General features: G+C 33.6%; 1 protein-coding gene across 10 annotated transcripts in view; it reads right to left on the bottom strand.

Moving 5' to 3' along the window:
• LOC123531429 (rho GTPase-activating protein 21-like) overlaps window positions 1–20,332 on the bottom strand; it is a 94,599-nt gene that overhangs the window by 29,833 nt on the left and 44,434 nt on the right. For 7 of the 10 annotated variants that reach the window (XM_053518499.1, XM_045312380.2, XM_053518503.1 and 4 more), the window contains 2 exons: window positions 6,812–6,848; window positions 1,712–1,953 (listed from right to left, as the gene is read on the bottom strand). In XM_053518499.1, the coding sequence (XP_053374474.1) occupies window positions 1,712–1,953; window positions 6,812–6,848 (279 nt within the window). Of the gene's footprint in view, window positions 1–1,711; window positions 1,954–4,236; window positions 4,374–6,811; window positions 6,849–8,242; window positions 8,634–15,110; window positions 16,264–20,332 lie in introns of those variants that run through there. The other 3 variants (XM_053518502.1, XM_053518504.1, XM_053518505.1) reach the window with 3 other exon arrangements.

The following is a 20,332-nucleotide window of genomic DNA, read 5'->3' on the forward strand; positions in this document are numbered from 1 at the left end:
TCAGCTTATGATGGTGAACAAGTATTCCAAGTTTCAAAGCAAAAGCTTTGATAGTTTAGGAGAAAAGCTGACCTAAACATAAAACTTAACCAGGCAACGCCGACGCCGACGCCGACGCCGACGCCGACAACCGCTCAAGTGATGACAATAACTCATCATTTTTTTTCAAAAAATCAGATGAGCTAAAAATGAAAACAGGCATTTGATTTTTGTTAAAACGTGTTCAATGTTGATTTTGTTCTTGACATTTCAAAAGCATCTCAGATACTTTACCCCTTTTGCCAAAGTTTGAAAAACATCATATGTTGTTTCAATTTAAGAACATGTCTGTAACCGATTCCGTTTACTGAAGTGTGAACTAGTCCATTTAAACCTACATAAACATCAATTTTCAAAAAACTTTTTAGAAACATAAAAAAATGTCAGTGCATTATGTCTGCTTAATTTCTTATTACAAATTACATCAACATTAAATAAAACTTAAAACTTGTCACAAAGTAACCTTTTTGAATAACTGTCTAATATTTCTATCGTATTCAAAACAACATTACAACGAAGTATTCAAATTTCATCAAACAATTTCTATTGGGAAAAAAATCTTTGGTTTACAACATCTTATTATAATAAACTAATTTGTGACTATTTACGAGTAATTTAATCACATTTAGCCATTTAATCACATTTAACATACAAAGGTAAACTACATTTTTACCTGTAATGTATGATTAAGTGTCTTTACACTCAATTATTTGTTACATTCAAATGGGTCATAAATGGCAACTTTTATGGATATAATTTGGTGACTTGTCCAAAAATTCTTTAAAAAAATGTAAAATATGTAACAAACATGGCAATGAAAACTACTGCTTTGTTTACACGGACAATAAAACATTGTTTCCTTTACTACATGATTGTAATCAAACAATTTTATCTATATCACAATCCTATTCAACTGACAGTTTTGTATCAGTACTAGATAATTATGCAAACTTTGTAACTTATACAGAACTATGAGTGACTTGCACAGAGTATCTGCATTTTATGTGTACAAATTTTCAAAATACATGTAAATGACACTTTTATAACCAAACGTAGGTATACTGACAGACATCACTACAGCAATTGCATATATTTTTCTTTATTCAAATGAAATACATAATTACGGGACCCTTACATACAAAGAATTTAATCTTTCTTTCCTTTTACTATATCCACCTTGCACCATGTGAAATAGAAATTACGTGATACGTAAAAAAATCCTTACACTAACAGACACATAATTTCAAATAAGTCTAACAGACACATAATTTCAAATAAGTTAATACTTTTGTCAATCATAATGATGTCACACGAAAAAAATTGAACTTTTCTAGAAAATTTAGTTTTTGAGTAACAGACAAGTTTCCAGGATTTACACCACTGCTGCAAGACTTGTCTCACACTCTCGGTAACCATCTATGCTTATTAAAATCTCATTTATTTTATTTCTTACATTATTTGCAGAATAAGGAAACAATAAAAAACAATCTATTACTAGCCGAGGGGTGAACAGGAATTTCTGGTGCTTGGGTAACTGTTTTGGGGATAACTTGAAAAAGCCTGGTCAGCAAATAAACAGTTACCCTCAAACCGCGTTCTATCTGCCCTTACAGCTAGTGAAAGATTCTTATAGTCCCAACGATGAATCATGTTATAGCTATAAATTACTAACCAATTGTAAAATATCTTCTTCTTTTGGAACAACCAGAATACTAAGATCTTTGGAAGTTTGTTGTATCAAGTTGATTACTTGTCCATACGACTTCCCAGTCACTGGTTCCCCATTCACTGATATGATCCTATCTCCAGGGTTCAAGCCCGCCTTGTGTGCGGGGCCACCTTCTTTGACATTTTTCACGAAAATTGTATCGAGAGGTTCAAGGCTACCTTGTTGCACACGTTGGAAGAAAAGCTCTGAAAATAAAACAATCGGGATTAATTTTTATGCACAAAATATCATTTTTGTCTGGCACATCTTTAACTGAGCATCTCTATGTCCTCTAAGTAAACATGAATACATTTTAAAAAATTATGTTTAGAGGTATTATCAGGTAACTTATATATTTCTTTGAAAAATGTAACTTTTTCAAATAACTTACTTTCCCACAGACTTTTGTTAGTCTTTCAATTAATCAATTTTAATGATTTTCCTGACTTTTTCACTGATTTCTTGAAACAAAACAATGCAATGTCCCTCTCAAGGTCTTAAAACAGTAAGTGCTGCCCCCATTTGATATGGAACATACTAACAACAACATCCAATATTATGATAACAAACTTATAGGGCCTGTTATTTCTGCACCACCAAAACAGCATATTCATGGCAGATTACATATTGACATTTTAAAGATGAAAAAACATGATAAAATAAGGTGAAAGAATAAATTCTAAGAAGCTGAGATGTGTCATGTATATAAAGCCTTCTGTGTGGTCTCTCACCACAGTATCAAATATTCTACCAGGCAGGCCAGAGGCAAACAATTATCTGCATTGCCTCTCTAGTATAGATAACAAGGGAATAATATAGCTACTGTCTTCATCTCTAAATTGGCTTGTTTGTTTGTTTTTGATAGATTTTATGTCACACCAATATGATTTAAGTCTTCTTTCCTGACTCAGTGCTGGGGCTACTCAGGAAAGGGTGGTACCTAGGTACCATAGACCTTCAGCAAGCAGACTGGCTGAATGATAGAATTCTACATCCCGCGCAGGGTTTCAAACCCACAGACAGCAAGCTATTTCAAGTCAGTTACCTGTACTACCACAGACAGCAAGCTATTTCAAGTCAGTAACCTGTAGTACCTCAGACAGTAAGCTATTTCAAGTCAGTTACTTGTACTACCACAGACAGCAGACTATATCAAGTCAGTTACCTGTACTACCACAGACAGCAAGCTATATCAAGTCAGTTACCTGTACTACCACAGACAGCAAGCTATTTCAAGTCAGTTACTTGTACCTGTACTACCACAGACAGCAAGCTATTTCAAGTCAGTTACCTGTAGTACCTCAGATAGCAAGCTATATCAAGTCAGTTACCTGTACTACCACAGACAGCAGGCTATTTCAAGTCAGTTACCTGTACTACCACAGACAGCAGGCTATTTCAAGTCAGTTACCTGTACTACCACAGACAGCAAGCTATTTCAAGTCAGTTACCTGTACTACCACAGACAGCAAGCTTTTTCAAGTCAGTTACCTGTACTACCACAGACAGCAAGCTATTTCAAGTCAGTTACCTGTACTACCACAGACAGCAAGCTATATCAAGTCTGTTACCTGTACTACCACAGACAGCAAGCTATATCAAGTCAGTTACCTGTACTACCACAGACAGCAAGCTATATCAAGTCAGTTACCTGTACTACCACAGACAGCAAGCTATATCAAGTCTGTTACCTGTAGTACCTCAGACAGCAAGCTATTTCAAGTCAGTTACCTGTACTACCACAGACAGCAAGCTATTTCAAGTCAGTTACCTGTACTACCACAGACAGCAAGCTATATCAAGTCAGTTACCTGTACTACCACAGACAGCAAGCTACTACCACAGACAGCAGACTATTTCAAGTACCACAGACAGCAAGCTATATCAAGTCTGTTACCTGTAGTACCTCAGACAGCAAGCTATTTCAAGTCAGTCACCTGTACTACCACAGACAGCAAGCTATTTCAAGTCAGTCACCTGTACTACCACAGACAGCAGACTATTTCAAGTACCACAGACAGCAAGCTATTTCAAGTCAGTCACCTGTACTACCACAGACAGCAAGCTATTTCAAGTCAGTTACCTGTACTATTTGACCACCAAATTTAAGCCCATTTTCTATCCTTTATTTGTCTATAGTCTAAAACATCTTCATTGCCTTAAACTTGAATCCTAAACTTCACACGATTTTCATATTAAAATTATTTCCTTGTATAAGTGTTTCAAAGTTATTAAATATTAAATGACGCCACTTCATCAAACGCAGCTAAAAGTACTGTGTCCTCGGAGCCATTTTAAGGAATTCATCTTAAAGTCCTTGGAATAAAATACTAAACGCTATTAAAAATTTGACTCCTGATGCCCGCTTTTAACTAACCTTTCTTTGAAAGAAAAATATCAATAAAAAAAGCCTCAATGTTTACACTGTAATTGTTATTAATACTCCTTTTTTTTATTATATTTTTTTATGTCATAAAACAATTTGTTACCTTTTGATGTTTGTATTGTGTCTGATAACTAGCATGTAGTACTGTTGTGACATTAACCAAGATTGACCATGTATCAACCACCGACAATTACCACTATCTTATCATTCTTATCGTGTGGTCTACTGATCATTTAAGATAATGTGCCAGTTGAGAAGATCAATACTAACAGGCTTATTTTCCTTTATTTGATATGGGTGAACATGGCTACCATTCTGACAATGAACTGTCAATAAATAAAAATGTATACATTTTCCTGATACAGAGCTTTCAAAGAAAAGTGAGAACAGTTATAAACATAAATAGACTGATGAACCAATCGGAACATATACATTATTTGAAGGACCAATCAGACAAGGCAAACCTAGTAACAATATTGTCAATAAACTTTGAAAGAAAATTAACCCTTATCATGCTGGACACGATTTATTCTGCCTTTGCGACCAGTGTAGATCATGATCAGCCTGCACATCCGTGCAGTCTGATCATGATCTGCACTGTTCGCTATTCAGTCAGTATCAAGCACCCCTTTTGACAGTTAATGGTACTGTCCAAATTGATAGATGGTCAAGTTCATTATAGAATTTTTGCAGGGTAAGGGTTAACTAACTGGTTCACCCATGTCAAATGACACATGTTTTTATTTCAATATCAAACAAGTAAACTGACATGTTGTCCCTAACGATCAGTATAGATTTTATAACCCTTGATAGTAAACATTAGACACCAAACTATCTGTAAATGACACTCGTATTACATGTATAGTGACAAGTGAATAAAAAACGCCGAGCAAGGAAACTATGTAACTTCAAACAACAAACATTTTTTCATAGCAAGTCTGCAATGTATACCCTCGCACCAAAGACGGCATTCTTTCGAACATAGATGCAAAACTACTCAATTAAACAGAAACATTGGCTTTGATTACTTATTTTGAAGACAGGAATGCAAATATAAAAGCTTTTATTTTTTCATCCTCAGTGCACAAAATGTAACAACGATGAGAGATTTTTTCCATGCAATTAAGATGCCAAAAGCTGGATAGCAAACTGCTGCCGTCAATTTATTGCATGTGCAGACAAACTGATTAACTGTTACCTTGTAGGTTTCTGCTTTAGCACTATTTAAAAGATTTTTTCAGTAAACTTTGGTATATACATTTTGAAAGTGAAGTAAACCACTGATGAGAAAAAAAGAAACAATTTTGGACACTTTTGAAAGGAAAATCAACATTTTACAGGAGATTTTATACATTTAATGTATTTTTATCTCTTTTGTTACATTTAAGTTGAAATTAATTTATTTTAGCTTGATTGTGATTATATGAACTACTCCGGAGTCCACTTCCTGTAAAAACAAGTACTTAGAGTCATACAAGAAGATGTGGTCGTGAACCAAATGGGGCTTGAACCCACGACCCCCAGGCTGAGTAGCCGACACCATCACTCCCCTTTTGTTACTTCTAATGTCAGACATTTAACTTTAGCCTGCTGACGGCAAGTGATTCTGCCTTTGCACGCGACCACTTGCAGACCAAGATCAGCCTGCACATCTGTGCAGTCTGATCATGATCTGCACTGTTCGTTGTTTGGTCAGTAATTTTTCAGTGAACACCCCTTCAAATAATAAATGGCACTGCCAAAATTGCGAGACCAGTTCATTTTAGAAATTAAAAGGTTACTTTCCCAGAAGCTATAAAACACTGATGCAAAAAAATACAACAGTCTGGGTTCATTTCATTTACAGTTCTAATGTTAACATCAGGCACATTGTTTAATGTAATGCACTCTGTTACACTAAAAAACACTACACCCCTACTGAAATGTAACATAAATTGTTACGAACAAATTAAGTTTCGAGTCTGTAAGGTCCCTTTTAATGGTTTCGAGAATTTAGCAAACTAAAATTTTTGGATCTCATAAGTTTCTCATAACATTAATTTTAGTACTGTACTTGAAAAAGGTTAATAAAATCCAATCAATCATTACAATATGATACTGATTGAGTAAGATAGACAAGTTATAGACAGCCCCAATCACTTTATCATACAAATTGTTACACTAATTAAGACCATTAATTATCTAACTGTGATGATTTGATAGTTCAAGTCATAATCAATCTTGGAACAAATACATAAAATTTAATGTACTTAATATTTTTATTCATAGATTTCCCCATGTTCATAATTATATATGAATGAATATAATTTTTCATTAAGACATTTTTTCATGTTTTATTTTCTTTTATTCAGAACATGGTACTTTTCTTACATTATGAATTTGGCTGACAAAACATTGACATGTATATTGACTGTGCATCTATCTGCCTGTAACAAAGCCAAGTGACTATAATCTTGACCGAATCCTTTCACCCAGGCCCCCACCCCATTCTCATTTTCTCGGTTGTTGCTTGGAATATAAAAACTAACCACCTTACTTGGGAAAGGCGTGTGGTTCATGTTCACTAAAGCTTGAAGTTGTACCAAGAAGGGTGTCTAACAGGTCTTCCTTCACCATCAAAACTGGAAAGTTGACATATGATAAAAGTTTGTTTGAGAAAAGGAAACATGTTTACATACCTTCAGTCTCATCATCATCACTGGCGTACTCCCTCTCCTGCAAAATATAGAATAAAACCTAACTTTAGGTAGCTCAAACACTGAAAATCCAAACCTATCCTTTAACCCTTATCATGCTAAACACATCATGATCTGCACTGTTTGCTATTCAGCCAGTATTTTTTTGGTAAGCTGTACCCCTTTCAATCTGACTAAAGTACTTGATCTTCTAAACGAAGATCTGAGAACAACCCATTCACATTCATCTTCTGTATCTTTTGGATTTCCAAGATTGCTATTTTTAATTTCGCAAATCTATTTCTGTTTGAACCAATCAGACAACTTGTTCGAATGTCAAAGAGTAAGAAAAAATTGCAGTTAATCCAGGGCTCGAACCCAGGACCTCTCGCTTACAGAGCATGTGCGCTACCGACTGAGCTAACCGGCTATCTGACATCTTTCGACATAAAAATTGTTGATATCAAATACCAAGGCTTTTTAAAGCTTGCAGAATGTTGTAAGTTAACTTTTGATTGGCTAGCGGAAGGGTTGTCAGAACGAGGCCATCAATAGCTCGTTGTCAGATCCTATGCGTAGCGTAATAAGAGATGTACTTTAGTCAGATTGTACCCCTTTTAACAGTCAATGGTACTGTCTATTTTCAAAAATGGACAAATTCATTATAGAAATTTAGCAGGGTAAGGGTTAAGGTAGTGGACGTGCAATGACAATTAAGCAGGTATTCTCGGATTCTCCAAAAGCAGTATCACTGAGCTATATATATTGCTGAAATAACATAAGAATATGTTAGCTGACTTATAAACACAGGTCTACTAACCTTAATATTTCACTATTTTAATTTCCAAAGTTGTGTTCACTGTAGGATTTTTAGCATTATGAGGTTTTCCACTTGTTATATTGCCTATATTGGTAGGATTAACATTGGACATTTATAAACCTATCCATCATTCTTAATGGAAAACTGAAGTGATGAAATCTTGACTCACCAAAAATAATGTACTTAAAATTCAAAAGTTATATTGTAAGATAAAAAAAAAATGTACCAAACAAGAATAAATCTAAATAAAATCAAGACACTGTCTTCCTTAAATAAAGCATAAAAAACATATCATTAATTGAAATTTGTTTTTTTTTTTTTTTTTTTTTTTTTTTTTTTTTTTTTGGTACAAAGAAATGGATCATTACTATTTAATAACCTATGTAGATGAAGAGACAGAATGTAATATTCAATGATTAAATAGACATCACTGATGATATTCATATCTTCAGGCAAAACTTAACTGTCGGGTAAATGTCTTGTTATTCTAAATTTTAGATAGGGACTGAAAACTTGAATTTATTAAAAGTAAACATTTTTCTATAGTATTTTACAATAAGGTGACATTAACTGTTGAAATAATATGAGCTAAAGAAACCTAAAAAAACACTTACCATATTTTATTTAATAATCACAGAAACTTTTAAACCTTCTGAATCAGTAATTTACAAAGAAAAACTCAATTCCACAATTTACGAACAATTTTCTGACAGTCATGTTTTATCAACCACTTTATATACAAGATCCCGAAATATCTCCAAAATCCATCAGTAAACTAAATTCGTAAAACACAGGGAAAGAGTTTTGAATGAATTCCAAACAAATCTCCGAAATCCTATCTCCTGAAAACACACATGCATCATATGAACGAATCCATCCTGCCTTCTGTGCCCAAAGCAGCGTAATCAAATTGTGAATTAATGATTACATCTGTACCTGTATAAACTTATATTCTTGTACCTGTTTTATTATGATTTCACATTTTTTCACATTCACACACACACATAATACCCATCCTTTTTTCCAAACCACATTCATTCAACAATGAAACTGCATTTATTCAAAAGGTTACATACAGTTGAAATACGATGCTACTTGTTACATCATATAAAACAATTGAAATACCTAGCATTAAATGACCCATTTCATATTACCATATATAAGGCAAAACATGATGTATTAAAGTACCTATATGTATAAACAGATTTTACAATGCCTTTTTCACCTTTGGCATAATCTCATTATTTATAATCAAACTTGGCATATACTTGATGCACCAAACAAGCACCATCAAAGTGTTTATGTTTCACTGTGATGAATTGGGAACCAAATTACAAATTTGCTATTTTAGTTTCCCCACCTGTATAAACAACCAGGGATGATTTATAAAGAAAATTAAATGTACTCCTTTTATAACAATATTTGATTGATGAAAAAAGTGCAGTCCAGCAGAAGCTGTGTTATTTTCTTCCCCTCCCTAAAACAAACGGCTACATTGCAACTTAGTAATATATAATACAGCTTTTAAGACAAGTTAAAAATGCCAAGAGCAATTATTATTACAAACCCATTGTTGAAATGAAATCAATGTCTATATGGTTCCATTTCAACTTTCTGTTTATGTAGTCGCCAACAGAAATGATGCGGCTTGAGGCTTTGCAAATTAAGTAACCGAGAGCTAGATTTTCTGACCCAAACCTACAACCAGTGATTCTAAGAATCTTTTCCTTGCATGACATATTCAAATAATGTAATATCTTTATTGTACTTCTTTTCTTAAGTAGCATACTTAAAACAAAGAGCAGGAAATAAATGTTTTTAAACAGAAAAGAAATTGCCATGATGTTTCAACTGTGAGCACTGAACTCAATGTGTTTACGTACTAAATAGAGAAATATACCACAAAGAACTACTTTTGATCAGGTACACAAGAAATATTGGGCCAACACTTCTATTACACAGCTACATCTAATATGTTTTGTTAAAATAGTTTATCAAGTCTGAAGAACATAATTTATATACAATTTATATGTGTACAGCACGTATGTAATAGAATGATTTTTGCTATTTGCATCCAGAAATATGCATACATTCTTCTGCAGATTAATACTACACTCCTAGTCACATACTCTGATGCAGAACTAAACGTGCATATTTTCCCATACAGAACAGAACATAATTCACTATAATTAATGTATGGATTATCAAACTAAATTGTTTCCATGGCACTGTTTATGAATTAAAGCCAATACATAATACATTTATTTACCTAAAATGTTTTTTTTTTTATTATTTCTGAATCTATTGTTATCTGATGAAAATTACTACATATATTACCATATTTTCATGTTCAATAATTATAAGGAACTTACCGCTACATTTGTCTTGATGTTGTTTGAAGTAAAACAAAATCCAGTACTTATTCCTATTGTTTTTTACTGACTCTGTTAAAACTTACAATAAAGGCTATTTACCTCATCAAAGTTTACCTCATCAACTTCAACAATAACATTAAAATTTTATGAGGGGGATGATTATTTGACATATAACATTAAAAACGTCATTAAAGAATGACTGTTCATTACCAACAACCTCTGTATCATATTGTAAATTGTACTAATATACTATTACAAATACAATTTGTCATCAGAAAGATATTAAGGTAACTGTTTGTGCTATCTAATGTTACCATATAAACAACCGTGCGATCAAATGCTATTCAAATGGGAACAAATTCTGATGTGACAATATCATGATAAAATTCCCTTAAAAATCTTTCCATTATTTCAATTTCACAAAGAACAATAATTTGTTCCAAAACCTTTTGCCAACCACGAAAGTTTACCCACTGAGGTTACTCAAAACCTAAAACTGTCCCTCAACTAAAGAAACAGTAATTACGTATCATCAGAAAACATCAGTAAAACTGTTAAATGTCGCATGTCACAGAACAAGATAAAAGCATCAACATTAAAAATCTACGAAAAATAAAGCTTACACTATTTCCATATTTTATTTGACGTAATTAGCCACTTTCAAGATAGTCCGTTCTTTGTACTAATGCATGCAAAGGTTTGAATTCCTTTACAGCAAATGCACTTAGACTGATTGTAATCTTGGAGCAAAAAAATGTATGAATTGTGAAATGATTGCTCAGATTTTAAAAATACGCTTAATTTGTACATGCAAAACCTCAAATAATTCTGATATCACAATCATGATAGAAAAAAACATGAAATAAGGTTAATACAAACAGCTTTAAAGGAGAAATAACACACCTTTAATTCTCTACGTAACAGCAAGCTGAAACTACTTTTTGATTTATAATAAAGAAGCGCATTTAATTCATGAACAACTGCAAGATTATAATATACTATATTAAATGTTCAAAACAACTTAAAAGCATTATGACCTTTAAACATCAAAGCACCTGTTCATCAAGGTATAAAGTTTGACTTTAAAAGGCTAAATTTTAATTTCCCTCTGGCACAGGCTGCAAGGAAACCTGGATTTTCATTCTGCAGTTAATGAAATTCTCTGTTAAATTTCATGGCAAATTAAACATGTAAATGCTATTTGTAAGCTTCAGTTTCAGACAAATACAGGCCAAGATTGAGATGGCCATTACTTCACTATCCATGTTCTTGTTTTTTTTATCTTATCTAATACAGTATCATCTATAAATACAGTAAGTGATATATATGTAAGATAATGCTCATAAATCATTATTTTGCACTGAACATGAAAGATAAAATATCAATGGTAAAAACATTAAATCATCTTACCAAATCTAGATTACCAACAAAAATCCAACAGACTAGTGTATTAATTCACTATCCTATGTCAAATAATATTGTTGTTTGACCTGTGCTCTGGACCCAGAGCCTCCAGCTGCCCATTTATATCAATTAATCTTTCTTGACCAGGAGGAAAAACCATTAAAAACTGGCAAAACAATGATGACCTTTAACTGTATATATCATGTCTATACCAGAAATATGATGAAAATCTAAACAATCCCATCTACAGTTAAACACTGCAACAGTGACACATGTTTTCTCTCAATAGGTAGAGCACAGTATTAAAGGAGAAAAGATTGCAAACCCAGGTAAGGCACCAATGCACCCACCTAAGGTCATTCATCCCCCATCTGTGATACACGGAGGGAAGTTGTTACTTGCAGGGAACAGATCATCTCTGATACATGTAGGGAAGTTGTTACTAACAGGGAACAGATCATCTCTGATATATGTAGGGAAGTTGTAACTTACTTGCAGGGAACAGATCATCTCTGATCTATGTAGGTAAGTTGTAACTTACTTGCAGGGAACAGCTAGACCATCTCTGATACAAGCAGGGAAGTTGTAACTTACTTGCAGGGAACAGAGCATCTCTGATCTATGTAGGGAAGTTACTTGCAGGGAACAGAGCATCTCTGATCTATGTAGGGAAGTTACTTGCAGGGAACAGACCATCTCTGATACATGTAGGGAAGTTGTAACTTACTTGCAGGGAACAGACCATCTCTGATCTATGTAGGGAAGTTGTAACTTACTTGCAGGGAACAGAACATCTCTGATCTATGTAGGGAAGTTGTAACTTACTTGCAGGAAACAGACCATCTCTGATCTATATAGGGAAGTTGTTACTTGCAGCAAACATATTAATACTGTGGAAAGGAATCCTGATGAACACAGTGGTTGGATTTATAAATGACTGCTAACTTTACATTTTGCACACATTTTTCAAATTCAGTGTATATAGTTATCATCTTTTTTTCCATTCTTTTCTGTCTTTTTTTTGACAATTGAGAATAAATTGTTTTCAATGGCAGCAGGCACAATATGTCAAGTCAGAAGGTAATTTATTGTAACTGTAAATATAGGCAGTAGCAAAGATAGTAATCTTTGTAATGCTGCTGATGCAGAAAACGAGATTCATTTTTTGTGAATATATGCAGCTTGAGCATCTTTAAATAACTGCTGAAGGTAATTTACACAAAAACATACTAGCTTTAAAATTTAAATGATCTTTTTTTCTTGCATGTATTATTAATAGATACCTGAAGCTGAATAAGTAGGAATACATAAATCATTTTGCATGGGAACTTCAAAATAAAATAGATACAATTTTTAACATAAATAAATTATGTATTACAGAGTGAAGAACAAGAAAAGAAAAGAAACATTAGTTCCAGAAATAATTGCTACAATCACATAGCATCATTAAATATTCTGGAAATGTATAAACAGTAATGCTATTACATTCCAGGAAATGACCTTGACATTCATACAAGTAGATGTTACTGTTGCTACTGTTTCCACTGTGTGGGTGATCTTTGTGCTCATGCCTGGAATGTGTTAATGTTCTTTTCATATGTTAGTTCTCTCTCACCTCTGGCTGTGTAACCAGGCAATAAATCTGATATGTGACATTTTTTATCTATACTGTATACATACACATATAAACCCTTGACTGAAACTCTTGGGTTAAAGCCCCATTTGCCACTGACTATATACAACAAATGTAGGGTTAACGCACGTTTTTTTGTGTAACAACATCTGCAGAATCCCAAGGGATTTGTTGGTGCACGAGCCCGTAGGGCGAGTGCACCAACATAGCCCGAGGGATTCTGCAGATGTTGTTTCACGAAACAAACGTGTGTTATCGCTATTCTTGCATAAAACACAACTAAAGTGATGGAAATATCGAAAAAACAAGAGTATTTAGCTGACATTAGCCGATCGAAGTCGGCCGTTTCAGGTTGTTATGGACACATGTTTTATTTATGCATTTCCAGGGTATACAGAAACAGTGCATATTTTATACATGTCGAACGGACATTCTTGTTGTGTTAATTTCTTTAATATTAAATATATGTAAAAATAAGCATGACTTCCCCTTTAGCTTTAGAGGCTCGGAATTATGTTAAAAGGGCATACACGGCATCCTGTCTTTACACAATTTGCAGGTGAGGTGCCAACAGAACACAATTCTGCTCGGTTTAAATTAATAGTCTGTCCCTTACGCTTTTTAAATGTAAATATTATCGTTTAATAGAAACTGGTATCGATACCTATATTCTTCATGTCGTTAAAAATGAAATCTCTAGGCCTATAACTAGAAAATTTTGCTTTGCACCCCACCCCATCGCGATCAAAGTTTGATAAACACAAAAATTTGAATTTTTCCAACATCGATATAATCAACTTAGATTGGATTTATAAACTCAAACATGGTTGGTGAGATCTACAAATAAATTGAAAATATATATAATAAATACCGTCTGTTCATCAAATGTTCATTAACTATGGAAAAATCCTTCAAACTTTACGCTTCGTCATGTTTATGCTTTACATTACACACCATCACTACATCAGTAGACTGCATAGATGTGTAAAGTAGACACAAACATTTCTTAAAAGTTTTAGTGTAAGATTTAAAGTTAGCATGTCAACTTTCTCGACTCAAATTAATTTGGAAAACGAAATTGTATTTTTGTAAATGTTGTTTGCCTATCATTTTTAGGGATTAAATCGCGGCGTGTAAACTTACTTTGAGTCTAATACGCGTAATAATACAATAATAAGGAACGTCAATTCAGTCGCGTATCAAGAGAGGTAGCGCTTATTACAAGTTAAAGTAAAGTTAGGTTGAAAAATGATATTTTTAATAAAAATGCAGATGAAAAGATTTCATAAATCTCGGACCTTTCGACTTCGGCCAAAACTGATTCGGGATCCATAATTTGCTTACGTTGGACCTGCAACAGCATATTCAAAACGTTCACCAACAGCGCGTGCTCACGAGAATCTCCTTGTTTGTACACGTTTTTTCCCTGTTTGTGCATGCCCGAAATCGGCAAAAAACAAAGGTTTTATGCAAGAATAATTAACACTGAATAAAATAAATCACAATGAGCTTCAATCATAATCCATATTATGTCTTCAGTCAAACTGTCACAGAGAATATACGCTGTAACCCACAGGGTAACCTCTCAATTCAGTCTTGCACCCTACTTTCTGAGTTAGCCAAACTGGCTTCTACTGCAAACAACACAAATGCACAGCAAGGAATGAAGCAAACATGACCAGGGTTGGTAATTTGAATCTTTCTTCCTTAAATATTTAAATCATCAACAATACCCCATTCTCATCTACCAGAGGTTTGAAATAGTCCTAATAGTAGACAATGGTAGACTTCCAGTATACATATATATACAAGCAACTGCAATCACTAGAATAAAACGAAATTGAAACTACGTACAAGACTGTTGACTTTCTCACTCCTCCTCAACCTGCATTAATGCATGTTTTCTTTTGAATCTTAGATGTTTTTTTTTTTATTTCTTTATATTTAATTTAAAAATCATATTCCTAAAGTCTCTCATCAATTTTACCAGATTGTCAATAAATCTATATAAATTGCCACTTGCAGGGCATTTATGATTTAAAATAGGGAGGCATCAAAATAAATACATACCATTCCAGCCCATTCCAGCATCTCTAACTCCGGTTCTGTTTCATCAAATTCTTCCACAGAATACATCTTTACTGTTTCCCGATTAAATTATTCACTTTAAAATTATTGTGCATATACTCCGAAAAATATGATTTAAAATTTGCCTTTTAACAATCTTTTTCATGTTCCAAGTTGAATATTTCTAAACAGTGCTCCAGATACTGTATCTTCATTTAAACAGCAAAAAATCTTGAAATAGTACTCTTATTTTCAAAAGTATGCATAATAAGACAATTCAACACAAGCACTTACATGTCAAGAACTATACTTTTCCAAGCAAAATATTCAATGAGAAAAAATATATTCTAAACACTCCAAAGATACTTCAAGATGAGTAACGAACATGCTTTCTTCATTAACGTGAAATTTTAAGTGCTTATTTACGTTCCATAATCATCATTTAATGTTTCAATATTATGTTTTCCACACAAATCAACCGCATTTACATGCAACCTTTCCCTGGGTGGTTAATACGTTACATCTGAAGTTCAAAATGAACAATTTCTTTAATCGACAGAATATTCAGAGTTAGATTTATGCAATTATGAATATCATCTACAAAATCAGATGTAAATTCATGCTCAAATGTTAAATTCTTAGTATTATCATTTTTTCTTGTCAATGCCAGTGAATAGAAAGTTGAAAATTGTAAGTTTAATTGGACTAATTTCATCTTATCTCCGCTAACTATTTGCAGTTACCTTAGAAACTGAACAGAATTGTCACTCAAACTAAATTTAGTTTCACGAAATGATGACACTATTTTCAGTGAACAGTTGGAATGCAAAAGATGCCTCTTTAACTGCATTTAATGCCACAAGTAACAGTTCAGGGTTCCTTTATATAAGAAGTATACCAACATGCATTCATTTAAACTTCAAATTCTTAAAACTACATTTAAATTTCAAACTTAATAAGGTAGTCCAGATTTATCAAAGCTTATTCATTATGCTTCACTGTCATCCCCTGCACAATTTATCGCTGCAGGAAATCCAACAATATTCTATCCGAAAAAAGCACGAAATGCACGAGGGGAAAATATCCAAGGTGGTTTTAAGCTATCTGCAAAACACTACACGAAAATAACACAATCCTGGAAATTGCTTAGTTTTTTTTTGCAGATGGAAAATTTTTCAATGACAAAAGTGTTATCTAAAATGTTTGTTTATGAGTTTGTCATAGACTGTGAAATCTCAGTACTCAATATATGATGTAACTTGGCACACTGCCTCAATCATCAGAGGCTCTGCCTCTGTTTTTTTTTTCCTACTAATTATATATGTATATCTGCCATATTTTGAAAAATATAATATGCAGCTGTGGGAAGGACATGCCATATGTCCAGCAATCATCAATAAACCTAAAAATTATATATTCCTAATGTGGAAAAGAAGTTTAATGACTTCTTAATTGGAACAAAAAAAAATACTTTTTGAAATGTAGAGATAACAGTTATCTTGAGATCTAAGATCTATACTGTATAACTTTGACCTTAGCGGTGACCTTGACCTTTAATTGTGAAACAGAATGTAAATGATCTGACAAAGAACCTTACGAATCATTCAAAACTTGTCTCTAATAATACCTAACATATTTCAAAGTAAAGACCTTTTCCTCCAATAGTGACCTTGACCTTTAAGGCTCATTCCTATGTAGCAGTTACAGTTAAAGCAAGTTTGAGACACTGATTTCAACAATCTTATCAAACTGCACCAGAAATTTGATGCTGAAAGACTCCATCAGTCAATTATATCCTTTTAAAAGCAACAAGAGTTGCAGACTGTCACAAAATACACCCATCATCGAAATTGGCCTAATTCAAGGGCCATAATCCAAGAGTGCCTGGGGCTATTTGGCTGGTTATCGAACATGGCCGACATATTATGCCCACAAACATTGTCAGCAAGTTTGGTTACGATCGGATGAAAACTGTTCGACTTAGAGAGCGGACAAAGCTAAATTTGCAGTTTTTCGAGTAATTCAAGGGCCATAATCCAAGAGTGCCTGGGGTGATTTGGGCGGTTATCGTACTTGGCCAAGATATTATGCCCACACACATTGTCAGCAAGTTTGGTGAAGATTAGATGAAAACTGTTCGTCTTAGAGAGCGGATAAGGCTAAAATCGCAGTTTTTCAGTAATTCAAGGGCCATAATCCAAGAGTACCTGAGGCGATTTGGCTGGTTATCAAACTTGGCTGTTATATTATGCCCACAAACATTGTCACCAAGTTTGGTGAAGATCGGATGCAAACTGTTTGACTTAGAAGGCGGACAAGGCTAAATTTGCAGATTTTGAGTAATTCAAGGGCCATAACCCAAGTGTCTGGGGCGATTTTGCTGGTTATTGACTTTGGCCGAGATATTATGCCTGCAAACATTGTCACAAAGTTTAGAGAAGATCGGATGAAAACTGTCCGACTAAGAGAGCGGACATGCTTTTGGACGCCGACCGCTCGCCCGCCATGGGTGTTCACAAAATACGCCCCGCTCTTTCAGAGACAGGCGTATAAAAATGGAGGACTACTTATTCCAACAAAATGAGTATTTTGAAACCCTATAACGAACCTCATTCAGCATTAACCCTCGCAATAATTCCCGTAATTCTTCTAGTCAGGATACAATGAACAATAAGCAAAAATAATAAGAACCAGTCAGGGAAAAAAGATCAGCATAAAAACCACCTTGCCATAATGATCAAGAAATCTTGGCAACAATTATTATTTTGTGTTACTGAATACCTTTTGCATTAATATTCACCACTGAGGTCGTAACATTCTGCGGAAATTACAAATATCTTCTGAAAATTATGATGCTGATGATTTTTATTACATTCTCTTTCAGTGGTTATAAAAGTATCTCCACTCAAGAAATTATTAAAGGTTGTATTGGCTGATATAACAATTTTTTTTTACCTGTGTATAAAGACATATGTTACTCTGAATTTACTACATGTTACTTGTTGGAACAATTTTTGCCATTTCTGTCTTAAGCTTAACTAAGCTTAAATAATCTTATTTTAGTACCATTATTCTCGACTTGTTATGAAATGTCAATAAATCACTAGTGCCAGATCTGAACAAACATATGTTTTACTGTTCTCTGTTTAGTAAATGCCAATAAAGCTCTTTCATTCCATTAAAAATCAGCAGTTTTCTAAGAAGTTTGGGGTTTATGTGCTTTTATTGCTTGCAATTATTACCCCTTAGTTGTTCTTTAATTGTATCAGAACAAACAGGAACTTTTGTTTGGATTATTTATGGCAATATCAAGTCCACTTTGACCGAAAAGCATAACACAATTATAAAATACAGCCTGGCAAATAAAGGGCAATAACTCTGCAGAAAATGCTCAATTAGTATTACACTGTCTGCTAAAATAAGCCTACAACTTTGTTGAACATGTTCTGCCAATAGTTTAACTGTCTGGCAAAACAAGGGCTATAACTCTGATGAAATACCCTCAGATAGAATTGGAAAGGTATGTCTGGCAATCCAAGGACTATAACTCTAGTGAAAATGTTCTATAAAACAAGGACAAGTATTACAATGCCTAGCAAACAAAGGTCTGTAACTCAGTTGAACATGTTCAACAATAACCTGGCAAAGAAAAATATCAATACAATATAACACATGTTATTGTTTTAGTTTGAATGATAATGGTATCATTTGATTTTCTGTATTATTTAATCAGAGTTGACACTTGATTTATCAAAGTCATTCAGACAAGTAAAAAACAAATTACAAGTAAAATTTGAGGTTCACAAAGTAACAATTAACAAGAAATAACAGAAACCAAAAGTTTTAACTAAATGATTTGGACAAAGTTTGATATTTCAAAATTTGAACATTTAAAGTGAATCCCCATCACTGAATTAAGTAATCAAGTTCATCTACAGACAGTGATTACCAGGGTCTCCAACCCCCAATCCCTACAAAAAAAGTCAATGACAAACAAGTTACTAAATAACAAGGTACTTATATTACAGGAACAAAACAGGATCTGATGTCATAGAAGGAAAACAACATTTGTGCCATATAATAAATCATTCCATAAGCACTAGGATACCCCCCATCTTTATTAATGTCATTTTACATAATGCTGCCAAATTCCTGTCATCTAGAAGAAATGCTAGCAAAACAACAAAGCACTCAGAGAGAAAGAATCACCTACACTTGTACTTTAATGTAAGACAAAAAACAAAATAAGACGGATACAGGTAATCAATACAGAGACAGATGAGCTAATCAACTGAGAAAAACTAAAGCTACCCACCTACAGTAAATATGTAAGTGAAACAAACAAATACACAAAATTCTTATTTCTGAAGGCCCTATTATGAAGTTTTTCAAGACAAATGTTTTTCATTTCCAACACCATCTGAGTTACAAAGCTGACATTAAAATAAGTATAATATCAAGGTGTTTATAAGGACAGTCTTTGTAAACAGCCAATAGGCTGTTTTACAGCACCAATGTATTAATCCATGGAAAATGTATCCTTCATTTTAAGAAGTCCCTACTTGAAAACCTGTAACAGGATTTTTATTCTTTCCTTTACTTAGCTGTTGTAAATTTTATAGCACTGATGATACCATAAAACAATACCAGTACAAGTTCCTGGAGCAAACAAGCAAACATGCATTTTCCTTGCAGCAAGATGTGTATTTCTGGTATTTTATCATGATAATGGATCAACTTAATTAACTGCAGGTGAGAACATAGATGATTTAGGCATGTTCCAGATACAATTAATAATTTCCTCCTATAATACATTTTTGGCAGTGGGAGGGAGAAGGTGAATGGAGGCTAAGGATGATCAAGGATGCTTGAAGAAGGACCGGGTGGGGAAAGGATGGGAGGTCTGAAGTAGATTGGGGCAGTGATGGTGTTGAGTTATATTGGCAAGTGTCAGCTGTACCATTTACAGACTTGGAGTTTCGAAACAAAAGGGGTTAAAGCAATTAGAAAAAATCATGATCCACCTCTTTTATAACTTCACAAAAATGTTGGAAATATTCTTAGTGTTGTTTGAAAGGCAAATTTCAACAACAAGTATGTTGCCAACAAAATAAAACTGAAGTGTTTGGAACAAAAAACTTGTTTCATTTGAAACAACACATCTTGGGGAGAGAAACATTGTTTATACAGATGACATTTTTCATGTCATACCTTTATCAAACAAT

The sequence above is a fragment of the Mercenaria mercenaria genome, chromosome 11 (assembly GCF_021730395.1).
Source record: "Mercenaria mercenaria strain notata chromosome 11, MADL_Memer_1, whole genome shotgun sequence".
Lineage (NCBI taxonomy): Eukaryota > Metazoa > Mollusca > Bivalvia > Venerida > Veneridae > Mercenaria > Mercenaria mercenaria.